Source organism: Ostrea edulis, chromosome 1 (assembly GCF_947568905.1).
Source record: "Ostrea edulis chromosome 1, xbOstEdul1.1, whole genome shotgun sequence".
Classification (NCBI taxonomy): Eukaryota; Metazoa; Mollusca; class Bivalvia; order Ostreida; family Ostreidae; genus Ostrea; species Ostrea edulis.
The window spans coordinates 13,287,886-13,309,057 of record NC_079164.1 but is presented as its reverse complement, the minus strand read 5'-3'; the positions used below and the strand labels follow the sequence as shown (position 1 = coordinate 13,309,057).

Sequence of the window (21,172 nt, the reverse complement as noted above, 5' to 3'; positions counted from 1 at the left end):
ACGGACCTTTGGACACACCAGAGAATTGATCAAGTGACTAGGAGGAATAAGCATTCCGTGTCGACCGGTACCTAGGAGGAGGAAGATACTAAACGAAGGTTAACATAGTAACTAGAGGTACATGTAGGTAAAACTATAAAAGATTATCTAAGTCATGCTAAAAGTTTGTGAGAATAGGATTTTTTTTAAAATTACACATCAAAAATATGTAAACTGTATGTTTTATAAATTTAAACAATGTTTTATTCCAAAAGAATGAAATTGGACAGCAGACATAGCCTATTTTAGCTCTCCTCCTAAACTGTATGTTGATAAATGATATACAAAACATTAGAATAAGAAAGTATCTTCATCTAACGAACAGTGCCCAGTCTTATAAATCCTTTATAAAATTCAGACTTTTTAGAGTATGACAAACATTGACCCCCAAAATACCATATTAGAGGTGGGATCAGGTGCCCAGGAGAAGTTAGCATCCTACATCGACAGGCCATACCGTGTACGATGTTTTCTTCACTGGTTCTATATATTGAAAATATATTAGATATCACTGATATCTATAGTCACCATTCATATACAAGTAATTATTATATAAATGATGACAATATGTGATTAGCGGAAGGTTACCATATATAACAATAGTAACTAAAAATATAGTGTAAAACAAATCCTGGGACATTAACACATGGGAAGTAAAATCTCATACCATATGGGACAAAACACATGAATTTTCTCAGTAAAGATTGTTGTTTTTAAGAAACAAGTGAATTTATATTCCTAACTTTTTTTCCACAGAGAATTCCCATGACTTTTATAGGAATTTCTGTGTGCACTTTCTAAAATTCTTGGATTTTTATTTTTGACCTAAAGTGTCTCAAAACTAGCAAACGATGATTTAATATCACTGTCTAGTTTGTGAGGATAAAACGAACCTCGGATTCGTATGTAACTGAAGTTCACAGCTAAAGGGGAGGTTGGTCCGCAACTGGAGAAAAATGTCCATTCCGGAGTTGTCCGTCACATTCTTAATCACTTTTAAACGGACGTACTTTTTGTAGGACAAGTTTTCTTTACAGTACAGACTGGATAAAGTTGCAGAAGCTGGAGTGAAGATTTGGATCACCGAACTCACGATTTCGGAACTAAACAGCACGAAAAAAGCTGCAGCTTTAGAAGACGTGCTGACTCTGTATTTCAGTCACCCAGCAGTAGAGGGTATTTTGTTGTGGGGAGTCTGGGATAAGACAGCAGCTGACCCAAGTATGGCGCTATTCACAGGATCTAACATTACTGTAAGCATAACTTACAATTGTTTGGACGTGATAGTCATATTCACTCTTTACATGTATATATTTTCCAGTATTTACTGTCATTCAGTGTCAAGAACTTTTGAGATTAGTCATTTGTTAACTTTCAAAGGAATTCCCTGAGTTATATAATACAATGTATTTTTAATAAAATTTGATAAAATACAAGAACAAGATGTTCGAAAACATTTCATACCGATTTTGTTGATTGATTGATTATATATTGTTTAACGTCCCGCTCGAGAAATGTTCGCTCATATTGCTGGTGAAGGGCTGGAAAATGTAGGCCTATGCTCGGCGCTTATGGCCTTTGAGCAGGGAGGGGTCTACATTTGTTGTACTTCACCTACAACACAAACAAACAGCCAACAATAAAAGCATGGACTGATTATTTTGATATTAAAGTGGATATACAGAAAATATTTATTTCATTATAAAACGCAGTACATAGTATGTAACTCGAATACAACATTTGTGATTTCTAAGGCTTGTTATGAATGTAGTTATATTCAAAAGTTGTACGGATCAGTGGAAGTTGCATAGAAACAAATCAGTTACTTGAGTTGCTTTCTTGAAATATGTATTTTCCTGATGAATATCATTGAAAGGCGAATGCTGCTGGACAGAAATATCTAGACTTGGTGAAGAACACGTGGTGGACACAGTACACACACGGCCTAACTGCCGGTCAAATACTGCACACTTCTGTGTTTCCCGGAGACTATACTTTGCATGTTGAACATAATGGGAACACAATTCACGAAGAAAATATGGTAATCCATTCCACGGGAAAGGATATAACAATTCACATGACAGGTAGACTCGGATCTATCTCAAGCAATATCAAAACAATGTTACATTTATGATTCAATATTTTTCTCTGAGCATTGTATATTGTGTAGAAATTACCTTATCATTACTTTCAGACGACCATCACGTTTCTCAAGTTGCATTTGGTTAAGGAACAAAAAGAGATGCATTTCATCCGTTCAAACTCTTCATCGTTAAGTAATAAAAGCAGGAAGCAAATAGCGGGTTTGTGTTTGATATATGGAAATGCAAGTCTTCAAATTCGGGAACATGTGAATGTTCGTAAGTTTCTTTTAGAAAGAACCAATATACACACAAAACTGAAACATTCTACTTTCCCATTTCCCCGTTCGCTAAACATTCGTTCACCATTAGTTCCCCGTATGCTCTCCTTTCATCTTTGTTTTAACCATTCACCAATCACTTGCGTTCATCGTTCACTGCGTTCATAGTTCGCTCACTGTGCGTTCATAGTTTATTTAGCGCTCGATCACTCATCATCCAGTCTTTGTTTCTTCATTGTCATTCGGAACTCAGAAGTGAAAGGATCGATCATTCTAAATACAACAAAATTAAAAAAGTAACGTGTGGGTAATTGATATTTAATGCATGAAAATGATAACAAAACGTGACCAATCTCATAAATCCTATGAAGAATACAAAATTAAACGAAGGACAAGCATGGACACACCAGAGGTGGAACAGGTACCTAGAGAAGTAAGCATCCCCTGTTGACCGATCATACTCGCCATAAGCCCTATATCTTGATCATGAAAACGGAATAATCTGTTGTCAAAATCAGTGATTGTAAAGAACGGTCTAACAATTTGTATGAAAAATATCAGACAGCATTCAACCCAGGTGTACCTTGTATTTGCAAATTAGATTATATAAATACCATAAAAGTTGTGAAATGCTGACTTTAAATGAGACTGTTGAAACCCCTGTAGTATCAACTTTAATGCAATCTAATCGTTTCACCGTTAACGTTTAACTGATGAGGTTTCATTTTAAGATGTAGGGGTTAAAACAAGAATTTATCATGTTTCTATTGTTCTCTTGACGATCGCACTTTAATGTGTTACAAGACCATATTGGGGCCTTGAAGTAATTGCACGAGATCATCAGACTTCATCGTAACACATTTGCGCAGAACATCATGCTTTGGCAGTATTGTTGCACATGTGAGTACCATTGAACTTTAGTGTTATGAGATTGATCACTGTTCGTTATCTTCACCTTGCATGCATATATGGAAAGCAACTACTATCTCCAAAGTTTCTAAACGAACGATACTGGTGCATTTACGTAATATATATATCGTAAAATGTACTCATAATGACCTGCCTGTAGGCTGATAAAGACTTGCGGTGAGAAAGCAGAACAGTCTATAACCGCAGAACATCCGGACCAGAAATAATGCACGTATTCTTTCTTGTATTGTGTTGTCTCTCTTCTGTCGTGTGTTTTGCTGATGAAGCGGTTGAGTATATTCGGAACGCAGATTTTGAAAGCACACATTTTGCCGGGAACTGGATTTGTGCTGATTGTACAATGACGTCATACACATCAGACGTTTACCATGGCAGTAAATGCATCAAAGTAACAAACAGGTTTGTAGATTTCAATATTTATTTGAATATCATTTTTTAAAACAATCATTCAGTAGGTGGAAATCAAAAGTACTTTATTAGCATATTGAAGTCGATATACATGTATATAAAGAATGGTAACTATTTTAATCAGAACGAGTTCTAAATCGACTTTACAGGTTCACTATTGAATTAGTTTTCTATTTTTCTATTCCTCAGAATTTTATTTTCATTGGCAGTTACATGTATGTACCGGTCCTCTATAAAAATTTCCTTAAAAATTTATGGTTTGAATGATTTTATTCATCATGAACATAATTCATACAAAGATATTTATCATCTCCCTTTGGTATATTTATGATTCATCCCCTTCTCTTCTCCATTGTGTGTGTGTGTATATATATATATATATATATATATATATATATAGACTGAAGGAAAGAAGAGTAGAAGCATAAAATTTTAGATATCAGTAAACAGTAACAGAAATTAATGGCTACAATGTCAGGACAAATTCGTTCGCATAAAACAATTATGGAAGAATACATGTAAGTTGTACTGTATTAGGAGCTCTTTTCTGTCGGGAAATTCCAGGCACCATTTTTGGTCGGCGCCACAGACAATTACGCATGTGACTCCTGGCCATAACTATGTCGCCAAGATGCATTTCAAGCTGCTCAATATGGAGAGTGGCTCAACCACTGTAGAGGTAGATCTCATGGCCACGGTGCACACCCATGGTAAGATATGACAGGCTTTTGTTGTTGTTTTTTAAGAATATTTAAAAATGCGCGGGGATGGAGAGAAACAGAGTGGGAGGGGGTAGGGAGGATGAATGAAAGTGACGAGGAAGAGGGGCAGAATAAAGAGACTGGAAAGAAACAAGAAATAATGGAAGGGTAGGTGGTGGGCGAAAGACGAGAGAAGAAAGAAAAAAGGGGGGTAGGAACAGAGAAGGGAAAAATTCAGAAAAGGAGTAAGGTAAAGGTGAAGAGAAGTAAGGCAAACATTATCTACCGAGTCTTTATCGCATTTGTGATCCACTTCCAACTATTACATTTCATATTCCATTAAACAAGTCATGAATATATTGACTATATTTTTTTCTACCGGTATATAATGTCGTAGGCAAAATGTCTTGCAACTATTTCAGCATGTTCCTCCGTGACCATGAACTCAAGTCATAACCGGTATCTGCATATTCTTTTTTTTTTTTTTTTTAAATTCAACAATATAGCAATATGTCTAAGTATTAGCTATTTGATAAAAAGGAAGTCGTTAACCCTTCAAACAATACCGATTTCCCTAAACTGTGCTCCGTGCTGATTTGTCGGGAGACAATAAAATTGCTAGAGTTTGATAAGCCAGTAATCAAAGGTTTATCATAGATAATCTTGTTTTATCTTTCAATGAAAGGTGAAGATAACGAACAGTGAGTGATATATCTCATAACCCTATAGGTAATACAAAATAGATAGTTGGGCAAACACAGACCCCTGGACACATCAGGGATGGAATCCGGTGCCTAGGAGGAGTAGGCATTCCCTGTCCATCGGTCACACCCGCCGTGAGCCCTATATCCTATATTATATTATTCTGTATGTGTCACTGTCCTCGCTATGTACATTCTAAAATAGGTATTGATGACTATTCTAAAATTAAAAGAAATGAATGGTTGATTAGAATGTTTTACAACATTACAGATGATCTATATACATGTAATGCATTTTCGAAGATGTGAGAACAAACGAACAATTGATTCTTAATGATATAATATATTTGTCATCTAATATAATTGTGATGTGTTAATAATTCTAGAATGTACGAGTAAAATATTTAGTTAACAATTTTTGTCTTCGCTTTTAAAATGAAGGAAGAGATCACCGAGTGAAGGTCGCGAGATTACCTTATCAACAGCTCAGGTACGGGTGGTCAGAGATTAGCGGGGATTTCTTCGTACCAGCAGGTAAATATTGGTAAAATTGTTCTATTGAAATTACCCCATTCCTTCTATTCCGATGTACACTATAAGAGAAATTGCAAAAGAATTCGATAATTTATCAATAGCAATCGATTTCTGTAGGATAAAGCTGTGAAATAGACTTTGCTGAATCACATGACCATCATACTCCTCACGTTCGCTAAAGTCCGGATATATATGTATATGTTTTCCTAACAAACAGTTGTTTTGAATTTGATTGATCTGAGTCAGTACGTTTCCCGGTCTTGCACATTCAGTAATTGTATAGTACTGTACCTAAAACGTTTGATCAATTTGATATGATCTTGACCATCGTATTGCTTCAAAACATGAAAGCATGTTACGTATGAGCTCAAATGTCTGAAATACCGTATTACTGGTTTTTGGCGGATACATAATGTTGCCCAATTTTGGCGATTTCCAAAGATTCATCAAATTAAGAATCACTAAATTTACGTATATCAGTATGCAGGTACATTGTATAAACAAATAGCGACGAGTTCACCAAAATTTTATCAACATAATTAATGGTATACCTTGTAGACCATAATCTGCCAAATTTGTGTCCCGCCAAAAAAAAAAACAACCGGCTACAGTAGTGCACGATTATAGCAAACCTCTAAGGACCAACGGAAAAGAAAGAATTCGTTATGTTCAATAAAAATTTCGTCACTTTCCTCTAATGTGCGAATAAATATCATTTCGCAACAAGTTTAAATTCATTATAAACATGTTCTTATAAATTCTTGAAAGTTCCAAAGTACTATTTCCTTGTCATTGAAAGTATTTTTTGAATATTCAATAAACTTACCACAAAACTTTTACTGCATCAGGCTCGACAACTGTGAAACTATTCCTGCAAGTAGCTAAGCCCTCTATCAACTACCTCCTGGATTATTGTAGTTTACAACAAATTCCCCACAATCCACACTGGTATAGCGACGCTGCTACACGAATAGCCAGCTTAAGAAAGGCGCCGGTATCTCTCAGGTAGGGAAATGTTCATTTCACTCTGAAAATGCGGAGGAGAAAGTTGGCTGTTGATAAATATGAAAATATAAATTCAGAGACTATTCACATTATTGTAGGATTGCACATGGAACAAACGCGGAAGGTATAACAGTTCAGGTATGACATTTTATTTGTCTCAATGTTATTTTATTTATTCAACAACATACCAATATACATTTACCGATATCTAAGCAAAAGTATTTCTGTAGCTAGTTCAGAAAAGACACGAATTCCCGTTCGGAACTGCTGTGAGAGCCGCTCTGTTGATAGATGGCTTACATCAGGACTACGCAAACTTTATCTACCACAACTTTAACTGGGCTGTTTTGGAAAATATCCTAAAGTGGAGACTAATGGAGTGGACGCAAGTGAGGCAGATGATTATGAACAAGATATTTTCACCCAGAAATTTAAGATGATAGTTACATAAATCAACTTTTCCTAAATTCTGTTATAGGGACATCCAAAATTTGATACGGCTGAAAAGGCAATTTCTACTTTGAGGTCACATGGGTAAACTTCTTTCCCGTTTTAATGGTTGAATACACTTGTATTTTTTTTTATAAGTTCTTTTGAAATTAATGTAAATTCTATATATCTGTTTAAACCTGTAGATTACCTGTACGAGGACACAATATGTTTTGGGCTACCGATGGGCACTCACCGAATTGGTTAGGAGGAAAGTCGCAGTCCGATTTCATCACTGAAATGAAACGTCATATCAGTGACGTAGTGTCACACACTAACGGAACGTAAGTATAACAAGTGTTAAATCTATTTCCGTTTTTCTGTCCTCTTTTTTTTTTTTTTTTTTTACCGATGCCGATTGCCTTTCATCTAGAGCAGTAATTTTTAGTGGATGGTTTTCATTAATCATCAAGAATATGTTGAATACCTTATACAGATAGAGGTTCAAATGTGAAGCAATATCTAGATATCGGTATTTTGGCGTTAAATGTTTTAAAATCGTTTTAATACGGCTTTTTAAAAATAATTTTGACGTCAATTTTGTGTTTAACGGTATTTATCTTTCTTCTTTATTTTTGAATAAAAAATGGTATTCTTTAATATTAATTTTGCCATACGTATCTGAAAAAGTCTAGTTCGGGTCATTTGGGACATTTAGAACTGAATGCTTAATTTATATTACCACTGTTTGGTCTAGATCATAGGAGCATTACATGGGAACTTACTTATTAAGACGTTTACAAAATAACTTAGATCATTGAGACTCTGAAATGAGAAGTTGTGGTTTAATCTAGATGATTGAGGCGTTAACATGATATTTTTATGTTTAGTGTGTCCCAAAATGATCTTTATATGAAAACTAGATACTTAGTTTATATTTATATTAGGACTCGGTGTTTAGTATAGATCGGCGAGGCATTTATGTAAGATTTTGGTATTCAGTCTAGATCATTGGGACGTTTATAACGAGGCACTACATGGGCGTTATTATGAGGAGCACTCTGGAGACCCTGATATCATTAATAAGATGTTCAACTGGATTCACGTCGCTGAACCCCAGTCTAAATTGTTCCTTAATGACTTTAACATAGTGAATTCTAATATGTATACTACAGTAAGTTACTCTCATTTTTTGCTCTAAATTAACATACCGATATACTAGTACGTTTAAGATCTGCGTATTTTTGTTTTTCTTTTCGGTAGATTTAATGTCTGTAGACAATATGGAAGGTTTTTATTATCTTAAAACAAAGTGTGCATCGACTTTCATTATACTTACATACTTTCTTATTTCACGATAGGCTTTGAAAAACCAAGGATTACAGCTACTTAAAGACGGGATTCCGGTCGACGGAATTGGTATTCAGAGTCATTTTCATGGTTCGAATATCGACATGGACGTATTAAAGGTATTTATTATACTTTTGATTTCTTTACGATTACATCCACTCTCAAACTTTATCTTTATGACATATAAATTCTTTTGTAGTACAGATTGGATAAAGTGGCAGAAGCTGGTTTGAAACTATGGATAACTGAACTTACGATTTTGGAATCAAACAGCACGAAAAAAGCTGCGGCTCTAGAAGATGTGCTGACTCTTTACTACAGTCATCCGGCGGTAGAAGGTATTATGTTGTGGGGATTCTGGGATGGAGCTGCTTTTGATACCAGGATATCGCTGTTTACAGGATCTAAAATAACTGTATGTTTGCCTTATATAACACGATATAGTCCGTCTGCTATATACATAATATCCCAAAATCACCAGTAGCTATATTCACAACATTTAAATGTGGCAAAAGTTTGCTTAGAATCAGAACAGATGATACATCATTTTCTTGCAAATATTTATCTTTCTTGAAACATATATCTAAAAGGCGAATGCTGCTGGACAGAAATATTTAGACTTGGTGAGGAACACGTGGTGGACACAGTACTCACACGACCTAACTGCCGGTCAAATACTACACACTTCTGTGTTTAGTGGAAGTTATACGTTAGTTGTTAAACATAATGGAAATATCATTCACCAGGAAAATCTGGTTATTGACACCACAGGAAAGGATATTGCAGTTCACGTTACAGGTAGGCTAGGCACGTCACAAACACATTGTAAAAGGTGACAGTTTTATGAAGTAATGTTTTTCTCTAAACAATAGGCTTTCTGGAATTAATTCCATCGTTCTTTTCAGATGACCACCACGTTTCTCAGATTGCGTTTGGTTAAAGACAAATAAAAGGACACCTCGGCGTTAATATCTGTAGAATTAATGCAGAATGAAAATAATGGGTTAATGTTTTATGTTTGGACAATAAGGTTTTCAAATCTAGATCTTTTTGATATCATGGTCAGCTGTCAAATATCATTTCAAATAATTCCCGATTTGAACATACATGTACATGTAAAACTTATACGGTATACATGTAGTCCTTATAGTTAACATCCTTTGACTATTACCCATGTTTTCGTAGGGATATCCGGGTTAGAATAGGTCCTCAATTTGCTTGTCGTAAGAGTTTATAAGTTTACCACTTATACATGTGTTTTATTATATTGTACATTATCAAAAATAAGAACCATTTTAAACCAAAAAATATTACCGAAGTAATTAAATCCTATAGGTAATAGGTGGTTGGTTGCACATTATTTAATATCCCATTCGAGAATTTTTCACTCATATGGAAACGTTACCATTGCCAGTGAAGGGCAGCAAAATTGAAATCTATGCTCAGCGCTTTTGGTCTTTGGACAGGGAAGAATCTTTATCATGACACACCTGCTGTGGTATAGGTCCTCGGTTCTTGTGGTCTCATCGGAAGGACCGCCCCATTTAGCTTCTTACGACAAGCAAACTGAGGACCTATTCTAACCCGACTATCCCCACGAAAACATGGGTAATAGTCAAAGGATGTTGTTTTGATATGCTTTATAATTGCAACAGATTCAGTATGTGAAATTTGCATGCATGTAATTTAGTTATCAGAATACTATGCAACATTTCCTTAATCTTAATATGTTCCTGAAATGGCGAGAAATTAAGTTATATTCAAACACCGTATGTTTTACATGTATTATATTTCGAAAATTAATTTCCAAAGGAGTAATGTATGTTTGAGCACACAAGATTATAAGAAGTTAAACATGCCCTTGAAATAATATATCAAATTAGTGATTCTGATTAATATTAAATTCCATTTACATCATATGTTTTAGATAAACTACCAAATACTTATATTGATATTGCATGCATGTAATCCAGAGGGCCTTTAGCACCCGAGGTAAGGATTATGTATAAGTGAAGACTATATATAGGTAGCATACTACGTGAGGATTATTATGGGGATGTTCCTAAGTAAAGACTATGTATAGGGAGTCTCCTAGGTGAGGACTATGTATGGGGAAGTCCCAAGTTGAGGACTATGTATTGGGAGGCCCCTATCACCCTAGGTGAGGACTATGTATTGGGAGGCCCCTCTCACCCTAGGTGAGGACTATGTGTAGGGAGGTTTCTAGGTGAGGACTATATATGGGGAGGTCCCTAGGTGAGGACTATGTATGGGGAGGTCCCTAGGTATGAGGACTATGTATAGGGAGGTTTCTAGGTGAGGACTATGTATATGGAGGTCTCTATGTGAGGATTATGTATAGGGAGGTTTCTAGGTGAGAACTATGTATGTGGAGGTCCCTAGCTGAGGACTATGTATTGGGAGGTCCCTAGGTGAGGATTATGTATAGGGAGGTTTCTAGGTGAGGACTATGTATGGGGAGGTTTCTAGGTGAGGACTATGTATGGGGAGGTCCCTAGGTGAGGACTATGTATGGGGAGGTCCCAAGGTGAGGACTATATCGAGGTTTCTAGGTGAGGACTATGTATGGGGAGGTCCCTAGTTGAGGACTATGTATATCGAGGTTTCTAGGTGAGGACTATGTATGGGGAGGTCCCTAGGTGAGGATTATGTATGGGGAGGTTTCTAGGTGAGGACTATGTATAGGGAGGTTTTTTGGTGAGGACTATATATAGGGAGGTTCCTGGGTGAGGAATATGTATGAATAGCACTCTAGATGAGGATTTTGTATGGATTACGTATAGGGAGGTCCGTAGGTGAGAACTACGTATAGGGAGATTCCTGTGAGGAGTATGTACGGGGACTTCTGAGGAAACCTAGCTGATTATTAAATATGCAATTTAGAAAATGAGAAATTGGAAATATTCAACATTTTGATATTTGATATATTTTGATATGAAACGTCATCAATTCATTTATATTTTCAAAACACCTACCCTTCAAATACTCATCGAACAGGCAATAAATCGTCCACGATACTGCACACCAAGAACGATTAATCGGTGCACATAATAAGGCAACACTTTAACCGATTGATGTACACATGTAATAAACCAACGCTTTAACTAGTACATGTGATAAACCAACGGCTTAACCAGTGCTTATGATAAACAAACCAGTGCTTATGATAAACCAACAGTTTAACTGTTACGTATAATACACCAGTGCGTATAATAAACCAATGCTTTAACCATGTATATAGGCATACAATAAACCAACGCTTTAACCGGTGTATAAATACATGCAATAATCCAACACTTTACCTGGGATATATGATAAACCAACGCTTTAACCGGTGTATAAATACATGCAATAATCCAACACTTTACCTGGGATATATGATAAACCAACGCCTTAACCGGTGTATAAATACATGCAATAATCCAACACTTTACCTGGGATATATGATAAACCAACGCTCTAACCGGTGTATAAATATATGCAATAATCCAACACTTTACCAGGGATATACAATAAACTAACGCTTTAACCGGTGTATAAATACATGCAATAATCCAACACTTTACCTGGGATATATGATAAACCAACGCTTTAACCGGTGTATAAATACATGCAATAATCCAACACTTTACCAGGGATATATGATAAACCAACGCTTTAACCGGTGTATAAATACATGCAATAATCCAACACTTTACCTGGGATATATGATAAACCAACGCTTTAACCGGTGTATAAATACATGCAATAATCCAACACTTTATCTGGGATATATGATAAACCAACGCTTTAACCGGTGTATAAATACATGCAATAATCCAACACTTTACCAGGGATATATGATAAACCAACGCTCTAACCGGTGTATAAATACATGCAATAATCCAACACTTTACCTGGGATATATGATAAACCAACGCTCTAACCGGTGTATAAATATATGCAATAATCCAACACTTTACCAGGAATATACAATAAACTAACGCTTTAACCGGTGTATAAATACATGCAATAATCCAACACTTTACCTGGGATATGTGATAAACCAACGCTTTAACCGGTGTATAAATACATGCAATAATCCAACACTTTACCTGGGATATATGATAAACCAACGCTCTAACCGGTGTATAAATACATGCAATAATCCAACACTTTACCAGGGATATATGATAAACCAACGCTCTAACCGGTGTATAAATACATGCAATAATCCAACACTTTACCAGGGATATATGATAAACCAACGCTTTAACCGGTGTATAAATACATGCAATAATCCAACACTTTACCAGGGATATATGATAAACCAACGCTTTAACCGGTGTATAAATACATGCAATAATCCAACACTTTACCTGGGATATGTGATAAACCAACGCTTTAACCGGTGTATAAATACATGCAATAATCCAACACTTTACCTGGGATATATGATAAACCAACGCTCTAACCGGTGTATAAATACATGCAATAATCCAACACTTTACCAGGGATATATGATAAACCAACGCTCTAACCGGTGTATAAATACATGCAATAATCCAACACTTTACCTGGGATATATGATAAACCAGCGCTTTAACCGGTGTATAAATACATGTAATAATCGAACACTTTACCTGGGATATATGATAAACCAACGCTCTAACCGGTGTGTATGTTTTGTAGCTATTAAGAACAAATAACATAAAAGGATGTTTCATTTTATTAATGTTTAAATAAATGACTATATATGACAATATGATATGTTCAATTTCACCATAATTTTCAAAACATTTTTGTAAATAGGAATTATCTCACATTTAAATTATGACTCATCCATTCATTTAACAATATGCACTTAAATTCAGCTCTTTCTTTGTCTGACATCTTTGAAATTTTCATCCAATAAATTACCTTCCACAATAAGTTGGGTATGCAAAAAAAGCGTTCCGTCCAGTGTTTATCAATATCTGACTTTAATATAAAAAAAGCGTTCCGTCCAGTGTTTATCAATATCTGGCTTTAATATAAAAAAAAGCGTTCCGTCCAGTGTTTATCAATATTTGGCTTTAATAAAAAACCGTTCCGTCCAGTGTTTATCAATATTTGGCTTTAATAAAAAAGCGTTCCGTCCAGTGTTTATCAATATTTGGCTTTAATAAAAAAAAAAAGCGTTCCGTCCAGTGTTTATCAATATCTGGCTTTAATAAAAAAAAAAAAGCGTTCCGTCCAGTGTTTATCAATATCTGGCTTTAATAAATTGCTTTCAATTATTATAAAGTACATGAATAAAGATTATCTAACACGAAGGTGCGAATAATTTCTTTTGAATAATTTTCATGTATTATTTACATACTGATTTTGACAAGTATTGAAGGTTTTGTTAAGATCAAATCGGCAAACTGAATTTTTTTTTATGTTTAGATAATGAAGAAGATTGATACAATTGCAATATCCTTATTTGTTTCACAGAAGCAACGATACATTCTCGGGTGGTTTTCGTCTTCGAAAGGTTCTGAAAAATGCGACTAGTTTTCTGATTGACTCCTTACGGAGAACAATGTACAGCCATGGGTCGATGATGGCATTCAGGAAAGTCAGTCGTTCAAACCACATCTCATGAGAATCGTTTTCGTTTCTAATTCTTACAGCATGTAGAAATATATCAATCTAAAATGCAGAAAGATATGAATGAACATTCAATCATTCATTATATAGTTTTTGAGATAGAATACACGGAGCCCGATTTCTTCCAGCATCTATTATTTCTAAAGAATATGTCTTCTTTTCCAAACACTCCGCGTTTAACGTAAGAGTGGAATATGTCAGACATAGGATCTTATGATAAATTTTGAACTGGCAACAGAATAAAAAAAAATGACGATGAAAACTAAAGGATAGTGTCTTCCCAATGGATGTGAAAACTGAGAGAAGTGAATAAGTAAAATAACATAGAAAATTAAAATATAATATTGTAGCAGCCTTGTACTCACGTAGAATGGGGTACATGTAGCCACAAAACACACTGTGACTGCAATGATGAAAATCATGACGTGGTAGTCGTAATATCCCGACACTAGACTAGAATCCAAAAGTGTTCCTCTGGCATGGGGGTCCAGACAGATTTTACACATTGTACAGGTGTTTGCTATTAAAGTAATTAATACTATTAGTAATCCAGTAATCGAATAAAAATAGGACATGAAGAAGTCACCGGCATTATGTTCTATATCTATGAAATCGAAGTAACACCAGGACCCAGGATAGTACAATTGAGCTGATCCGACACCAACTAGTTGTAACATGGCGACGACGGAGGAGATCAACCATATCAATATTACCACGAGTGTGTATCTTTTTCCAGCAATTGGATTCCGCAGAAACCTTGGTATTGTAAGAACAATCAGTCTGTCGACAGACATCGCACAGATTAACAAGGCAGCGGCTAAATGAGCATCCACCATGGCAAAGGATATAAACTCGCATTGATGGATGGAAAAACAGTAGTCGAATCCAGAGCTGTACCGCTTGAGAGCGAAAGGAAATGTGAAGAGAACCCCCATAAAATCAGTGATGACCAGAGCTGTAAACATCTTGTAGAAAGATGACCATTTGTGTTCTCTTCTATTTAGCCAGATTAAGAGCATTGCCGCGGCATTACTACATATACCGAAGAGGAATTCCAGAGCTGTGGGCACCCAGGAAGCCTCAATGGTAGTCATATTGCAGATCTGATACTCGGCTGCTGTGTGGTTTGACATCTTTACATTTATGTTTGGTTTGAAAGTTGAAGTTTTGATATACACGATATAGTATCACTGATGGGCACGTCGTCAAAATAAACCCTCGAACAATGATAACATTATAATACCTTTACGTACGTCCGTCAATCAAACTACTTCCGTGTTGATATCATGAAACTTGAATATATCAACCGGTATGTCCAAAACGTTTTAATTCTTATTGCCAGCGATTTTGAAATTTGGTATTTTAAAGTAATCTATCAAACGTGAATATTTGCGTTTTATGAAAAATATATTAAGGCCAGTTTACGCTATACAAGATATCAAGATTCCAAGATAACTCAATGCACAATATTTATTTCACATTGCATTAGATAATTTCAAGTTTAACAATCCCACCAGTACGATTGGAAGAGAGTTAAATGTATCATTCCCATTTTTAAAAAGCAAAACGCACGTTAATGAAGGCCTCTCGTGTTAACATCAATGAAAACCTTGACTAATATCGATTCTTTAACGCAAACTTTGACTACGATAGGTTAAGATAAATGACTATGTCATATATTTCTTTCCCTGAAGTTTAACTAAATTCATCTTGCTGTGGAACGTTATGCCAGCACCTTGAAATGCCAGACACTTGGTTTTCTCAAAACACAGCTAAGAATCGGTTTAATTGAATGCAAGACATTTTAGACTTTACAATTAAAGCGTATCTACAAAATATGTGAAAAAAGGTGAAGATCACGAACGATGATCAATTTCATAACTCTTATAACCAATACAAAATAGAAAGATGGACAAACACGGACTCATGAATACACCAGAGGTGGGATAAGGTGCCTAGGAGGAGTAAGCATTCCCTGTCGACCAGTCACACCCGACATGAGCCCTATATCTTGAACAGGTAAACGGAGTAATCCAAAGTCAAAATCCGTGTGTCAAGAACGGTCGAACAATCGGTATGAAACACGTCAGACAGCATTCGAGCTAATCATAGGTTGTATTGGCAAAGTATATCATTAAAACGACCATAGAATTTGCGACATGCTGACTTTAAATGAGACTGTTGGAACCCCTGCACCACCAACTTGTTTGTCAGTAGCCTGTTTCGATTTAAAAACTGACCATAAATTTCAAAACATTGAAACCTGTAAGAAAATTATCGCTTTTAAAATGTGAGAAAATACTTTATGCGGTCGGTATGCAGGTTGGTAACAGGTGTTGTCCGCTCAATAAAACAAAGTAGACTCCCCCGAAACGTAGATGTCCCAGATTGATTTTGAGATTATAAGGTCAAAGGTTTAAGAACAATCTACTTTCGACATAGAAAAATAGTGTACCGCTCAATATGTTGAGAGTCCTTTGCTTGAAAGACATCAAACTTGGTATACTGGCTCATAATAAACAGTATGTAATTTAAATATGTCTTATTGATCTGGAGAGCACAAGGTAAAAAGTCAAGGGTGTAACTACTCAGGATATAAGACAATATTGTCGCTCAGTATGTTGTGAACACTGTGCAAGGCAGACATAAAGCTCGGTATACAAGAACCACTAAAAAGTAAATGATCCATTGGTTTTCAAGTCACAAGGTCAAATGTCATGACCCAAATAACTGGTTACCTGCTGCAGGTTGTGTTTCATATGCAACACTGACTACCACAACATTAAAATTCTATTGCTAGGACAATAACAAGAATACATAGGCAACCCTTAATAAAACTAAATGTTTGCCCCAAATTTGCGGCAATTGGATTTGTTTGTCATAACTATTCACCAAAACATTGCAGAAGGTTGCCAGTAGAGGCAAACAGTTGTGGCAAAGTTCTGATAAATATTTGGGACTGTTGAAAAAAGATTTACCACTAGTGGCAAACAGTTGCGGCAATATCCTGGCAAACAATACAAGTTAAATTTCTTGATCCGCCTATCCGTCAAAATCAGTGTGCCAAGAACAGCTAAACAATCGGTATGGAACACGTCAGACAGCATTTGACTTAATTAGAGGTTGTACTGGTAAATTGGATCATTGTAACGGCCATAGAATTAGCGAAATGCTGACTTTAAACAAGACTAATGAAAGCCCTGCATTATCAATTTGTTTGTCAGTAGCCTGCCTCGATTTAAAAACTGATCATACGCAGAAAACCTCTTGTGTATCGAATCAGTTGAGAAATATAAACACCACATACAGGTTATAATGGAATATTACTGGATTAGAATACATATTAAATATTATTTATATGGGCTAGTAATACATAATATCTTCGGACAGTAGCCTGACCGCCGCGGTGGCCTACATGTTAGAGCGTTCACCCCACATGCAGAAGGCCGGAGTTCGAATCCTGGCCGCGACAGACCTAAGTCGTTAAAACAGGCAGTGACAGTTTCATCACCAAACGCTCGGCATCAGATATGAATGTCACGGGTCCTCGGCGATAACCTTAAAACGAATTTCCCGCGTGTCACAGTAGGTGTGGCACGCTATAGAACCCTCACTGCTCAATGGCCGAAAGCGCCGAGCAAACACCTAAATTTGAAGCCCTTCACCCGTCTTGGTGACGTCTCCATATGAGTGAAAAATTCTTGAGAGAGACGTTAAACAAGACACAATACAATTGGACAGTAATCCTACTGCACCTTAGCCCGCTAGTATGTATGGTAAAAGAATTTCCTTAGCTTTTAAAATCCTTAGTTATCATATATTATATTCCCCTAAGTACGATTGTTTATGAAGTCACTTTCCTTGAAAGTGCATATTACAACAATAAATTTTCACAATATTGATGAAACCCAGGGATTTTTTACCCCTTGAATCCAGGGGCCAGGGCCGTCAAGTTTGGGAAAAATAACGATATTTGATTGAAATTGGGAAATTTGTTTAATACGAATAAATAAGAAAAACAAGCAAAAAGTTAACCATTTGATTTTTCATTATCAGTGTGGCTTAAAAAAGCTTTAATTTCCGGTCTTTGGCAGAGAATAAACTGTCAAAAATGTTTTGCAACAGAGTGGCACCAAAGTTGGATGGCGCCTCATGGCATATTCTCATCAAATCATCCATCATTTGGGAATTTTTTAAAAGGCATCATTTTGGGAAAAACACCTGCTCTTTAGCATTGAGAATGGGGCCCAATTTCGGCCCTCTACAGACCCTAAAAAATCCTTGAAACCACAGCGTCAGTTCTATTTCGGAAGCAAAATGTCCGTTTCGTCAACTCCTGGTTTTTTCATCTGTTGAGGATCTGACGCCCCTCTGCATTTGCGATAAAACAAAACAAATTTTCGCAGGGATTCCTTTCTAAGCACAATATATAGCCATGGATCCAGCATGGCGTTGTTGACAGCATTTCGAACAAGCCATAATTCTACTTTGTTATTATCGTGCTGTGTTCTGATATTGGTAGCGTGTAAGAATACGTCCACCTGTAAGTGATACAGAAACTTATTAGTCCTCTTTATAACACACATCTATCAAATGGAAAATTTCTAAAGAATAACATTGAAACCTAGACTCTTTTATATCTTAAAGAATACCACCACCCTGCATATGTTGGTCTTTTATGCAAAGTTAATCTTATTCCATGTATTGTTTGACACTTCTATACGTACATGAATTAATGAATATGAACTTAGGTTAAACAGTTGTAGGTTGCAAAATGAAAACGTAAAGATAACGATCAACCTCAAAAATACCATAAAGAACACAAAATTGGTAGGATGACAAATTCGGACCCCCTGGACATATCAGAGGTGAGATCAGGTGTCTAGGAGGAGCAATAAATCCATATTGACCGGTCACACCCGTCGTGAGTCCTATATCTTGATCAGATAAACGGAGTATTTAATGGTCAAAATCAGCATGTAAAGAACGGTGTAACCAAAAATTGGAAAGTATCACGTCACACAGCATTCACGTCACACAACATTCGCGTCACACAGCATTCACGTCATACAGCATTCACGTCACACAGCATTCGCGTCACACAGCATTCGACCTAATGACAGATTTGTTTTGCAAATTCGTTCATTACAACAACAAAACATTTACAAAATACTGACTTTAAACGTGATTGTTGAAACAAAGTAAGCATGTTTGAATATGTTTATGCAGGTTTTATAGATAACTTAAATTGAAGTTATTCCGGAATTGATAACCACGACCATTTATGCTTGACAAAGTTATCATGCTTAAAGTTTCTTTGGGATTAAGGGTGCCTGTATAATTTTTCTAATCAGGAAAATGTAAGTCAAGTTCAAATGTTGATGACTATGTATATAATGTTCTGAATTCCAACCGTTATAATCCTTGCAGATTCCATTATTCCAAGACACATATTAGTACTTACTTGGGACTAAACCTCTTTGAAGAAATTAGTTTGGTCATGAATTAGGGAGATAAAAGAATACTTAATGCACATCTATCAAGCCAAATCCATTCCATCACAAAGACGTGTGTACATCAGGAATCCGGTCCTTTATTGCTGATTAAGACTGCGGGTGAAAATTCGAAATTGCGTATTTAGATTATACATTTATGTCAACTCAAATGTGTGAAATAGGACGATAGACAGACGTGCAGAGTTAATAACTGAAAGGATAGTTCTTTCAAATGTACGTATATAAGTACTTACTAGGAAAGGAGTCCATAAGATAACAAACAGCACGGTAACAGCAGTCATGAAAACCATAACATGAGAGTCGTAGTATCCGGAAACTCGATTGGCGTCCAGAAAATAACCACTTCTTTCTGGGTTTCTACAGATGCGAATCATTGTAATAACGTACATGAGAATGGTAACAAATACGATGATAAAACCAAATATAGAATAAAGGTACGACATAATGCGATTTCCGGTCGTATCATTTATGAAGTCGAAGTAACACCATGATCCGGGAAAGTATAAATTAGATTGTCCAACACCAATAAGGTGTAATAGGGATACCAAACTCGCGATAATCCATATACCTATCAAAATGAAGGTATAGGTCCTGTTTGAGATCGTATTACTCACTGAATACATGAATCTGTCCACAGCCATGGCACATATTAGTAACGCCCCCGATAAATGAGCATCGACAAAAATGAAAGAAACGAATTTACACAGATTTTTCGGGTAACACCACGTGAAATCCGAGGCGTATCTAATCGTTGCTATAGGGTAAACGACGATTACTCCAATGAAGTCAGTAATGACTAAACCAGTAAAGAGCTTGTAGAACGAGTCCCAGCGGTGATCATGGCGGTTGATCCAAAGTAGGATGAGGGCAATGAAATTACCAAACACTCCAAAGAAGAATTCCATTGACGTAGGTACCCAGGACGTGGCTGTATCATTTCTATAACAAAGAGGAAAATCATAGCTGGGAGTGACGTTTATATCCATTGTAATAAACTCTTAACTTGATTGTGGGATAATTTGTATGCTAAGACAACCCGGAAGGAAATAAGCCATTATTAGCCATTGTAATTCTACTTTTTGAAAACATTCCCTCGACCTTTTGTGCAGACGAACGACAGTGTTGTGTTAGAGGAAATGTGATATTTTTCTTATACGTAACAGTTGTATAGCGCCATATATAAAACCAATTATGTTAAGCGCTTTAAAAGAGTAAGAAGAGGACTAAAACAATAAAACACAATTAAATGTTAATAAATGACATAAGATCTTATATCTTCAAACTTATCAAAATAAAACACTATGATTAAGATCATTAGCTAACTTGTTTTGTTGATTTTTTTTTTTTTTTTGGTCGTGTACTATGCAAAATATTAGAAATCAACGAAATAAAACACTAAGAAAATTAACAACTTTGCATTAAAACGGTTATTTAAAAAACTTGCAATATGAAAGAAGCTTAAAAATCAGGGACAGCAATTTTAAGATAAGTGAGGTTTTCGTAGATTTTTAAAACGTTAATGTTTTTGGCAACTTTAATATGTTGCGGAAGGTCATTCCACAA

The 21,172-nt window shown here is 35.9% G+C and overlaps 3 protein-coding genes across 8 annotated transcripts; 1 reads left to right on the top strand and 2 right to left on the bottom strand.

The window, feature by feature from the left end:
* Positions 1-3,452: 3,452 nt before the first annotated feature.
* LOC125664013 (anti-sigma-I factor RsgI6-like) lies at positions 3,453-9,472 on the top strand. Its single transcript, XM_048896496.2, has 13 exons — positions 3,453-3,730; positions 4,304-4,449; positions 5,583-5,675; positions 6,524-6,680; positions 6,779-6,818; positions 6,911-7,069; positions 7,159-7,214; positions 7,316-7,453; positions 8,112-8,283; positions 8,471-8,578; positions 8,659-8,874; positions 9,050-9,257; positions 9,365-9,472. Exons 1-13 carry the CDS (start codon positions 3,537-3,539, stop codon positions 9,397-9,399), a joined length of 1,722 nt encoding a protein of 573 aa, XP_048752453.2. The 5' UTR covers positions 3,453-3,536; the 3' UTR covers positions 9,400-9,472.
* Positions 9,473-13,054: 3,582 nt separating this feature from the next.
* Positions 13,055-16,985, bottom strand: LOC125665362 (thromboxane A2 receptor-like). Its single transcript, XM_048898009.2, has 2 exons — positions 14,459-16,985; positions 13,055-14,135 (listed from the first exon to the last, which is right to left on the bottom strand). Exons 1-2 carry the CDS (start codon positions 15,224-15,226, stop codon positions 13,932-13,934), a joined length of 972 nt encoding a protein of 323 aa, XP_048753966.2. The 5' UTR covers positions 15,227-16,985; the 3' UTR covers positions 13,055-13,931.
* Positions 16,986-18,070: 1,085 nt separating this feature from the next.
* LOC125664017 (prostaglandin E2 receptor EP4 subtype-like) lies at positions 18,071-20,620 on the bottom strand. 6 transcript variants are annotated; one of them, XR_007365703.2, is made up of 3 exons: positions 19,843-20,620; positions 19,558-19,702; positions 18,071-18,634 (listed from the first exon to the last, which is right to left on the bottom strand). XR_007365703.2 is itself a non-coding variant. In XM_048896500.2 (3 exons), the coding sequence occupies exons 1-3, from the start codon at positions 20,593-20,595 to the stop codon at positions 18,588-18,590; spliced, it is 543 nt and encodes a 180-aa protein (XP_048752457.2). In that variant the 5' UTR covers positions 20,596-20,612; the 3' UTR covers positions 18,071-18,587. The 6 variants fall into 6 exon arrangements, 4 of the variants coding, with proteins under 4 accessions (XP_048752457.2, XP_056008701.1, XP_056008699.1 ...); XR_008799624.1 differs by having other exon boundaries at positions 18,905-19,702; positions 19,843-20,606; XM_048896500.2 differs by lacking the exon at positions 19,558-19,702 and having other exon boundaries at positions 19,843-19,966; positions 20,224-20,612.
* Positions 20,621-21,172: the final 552 nt, after the last annotated feature.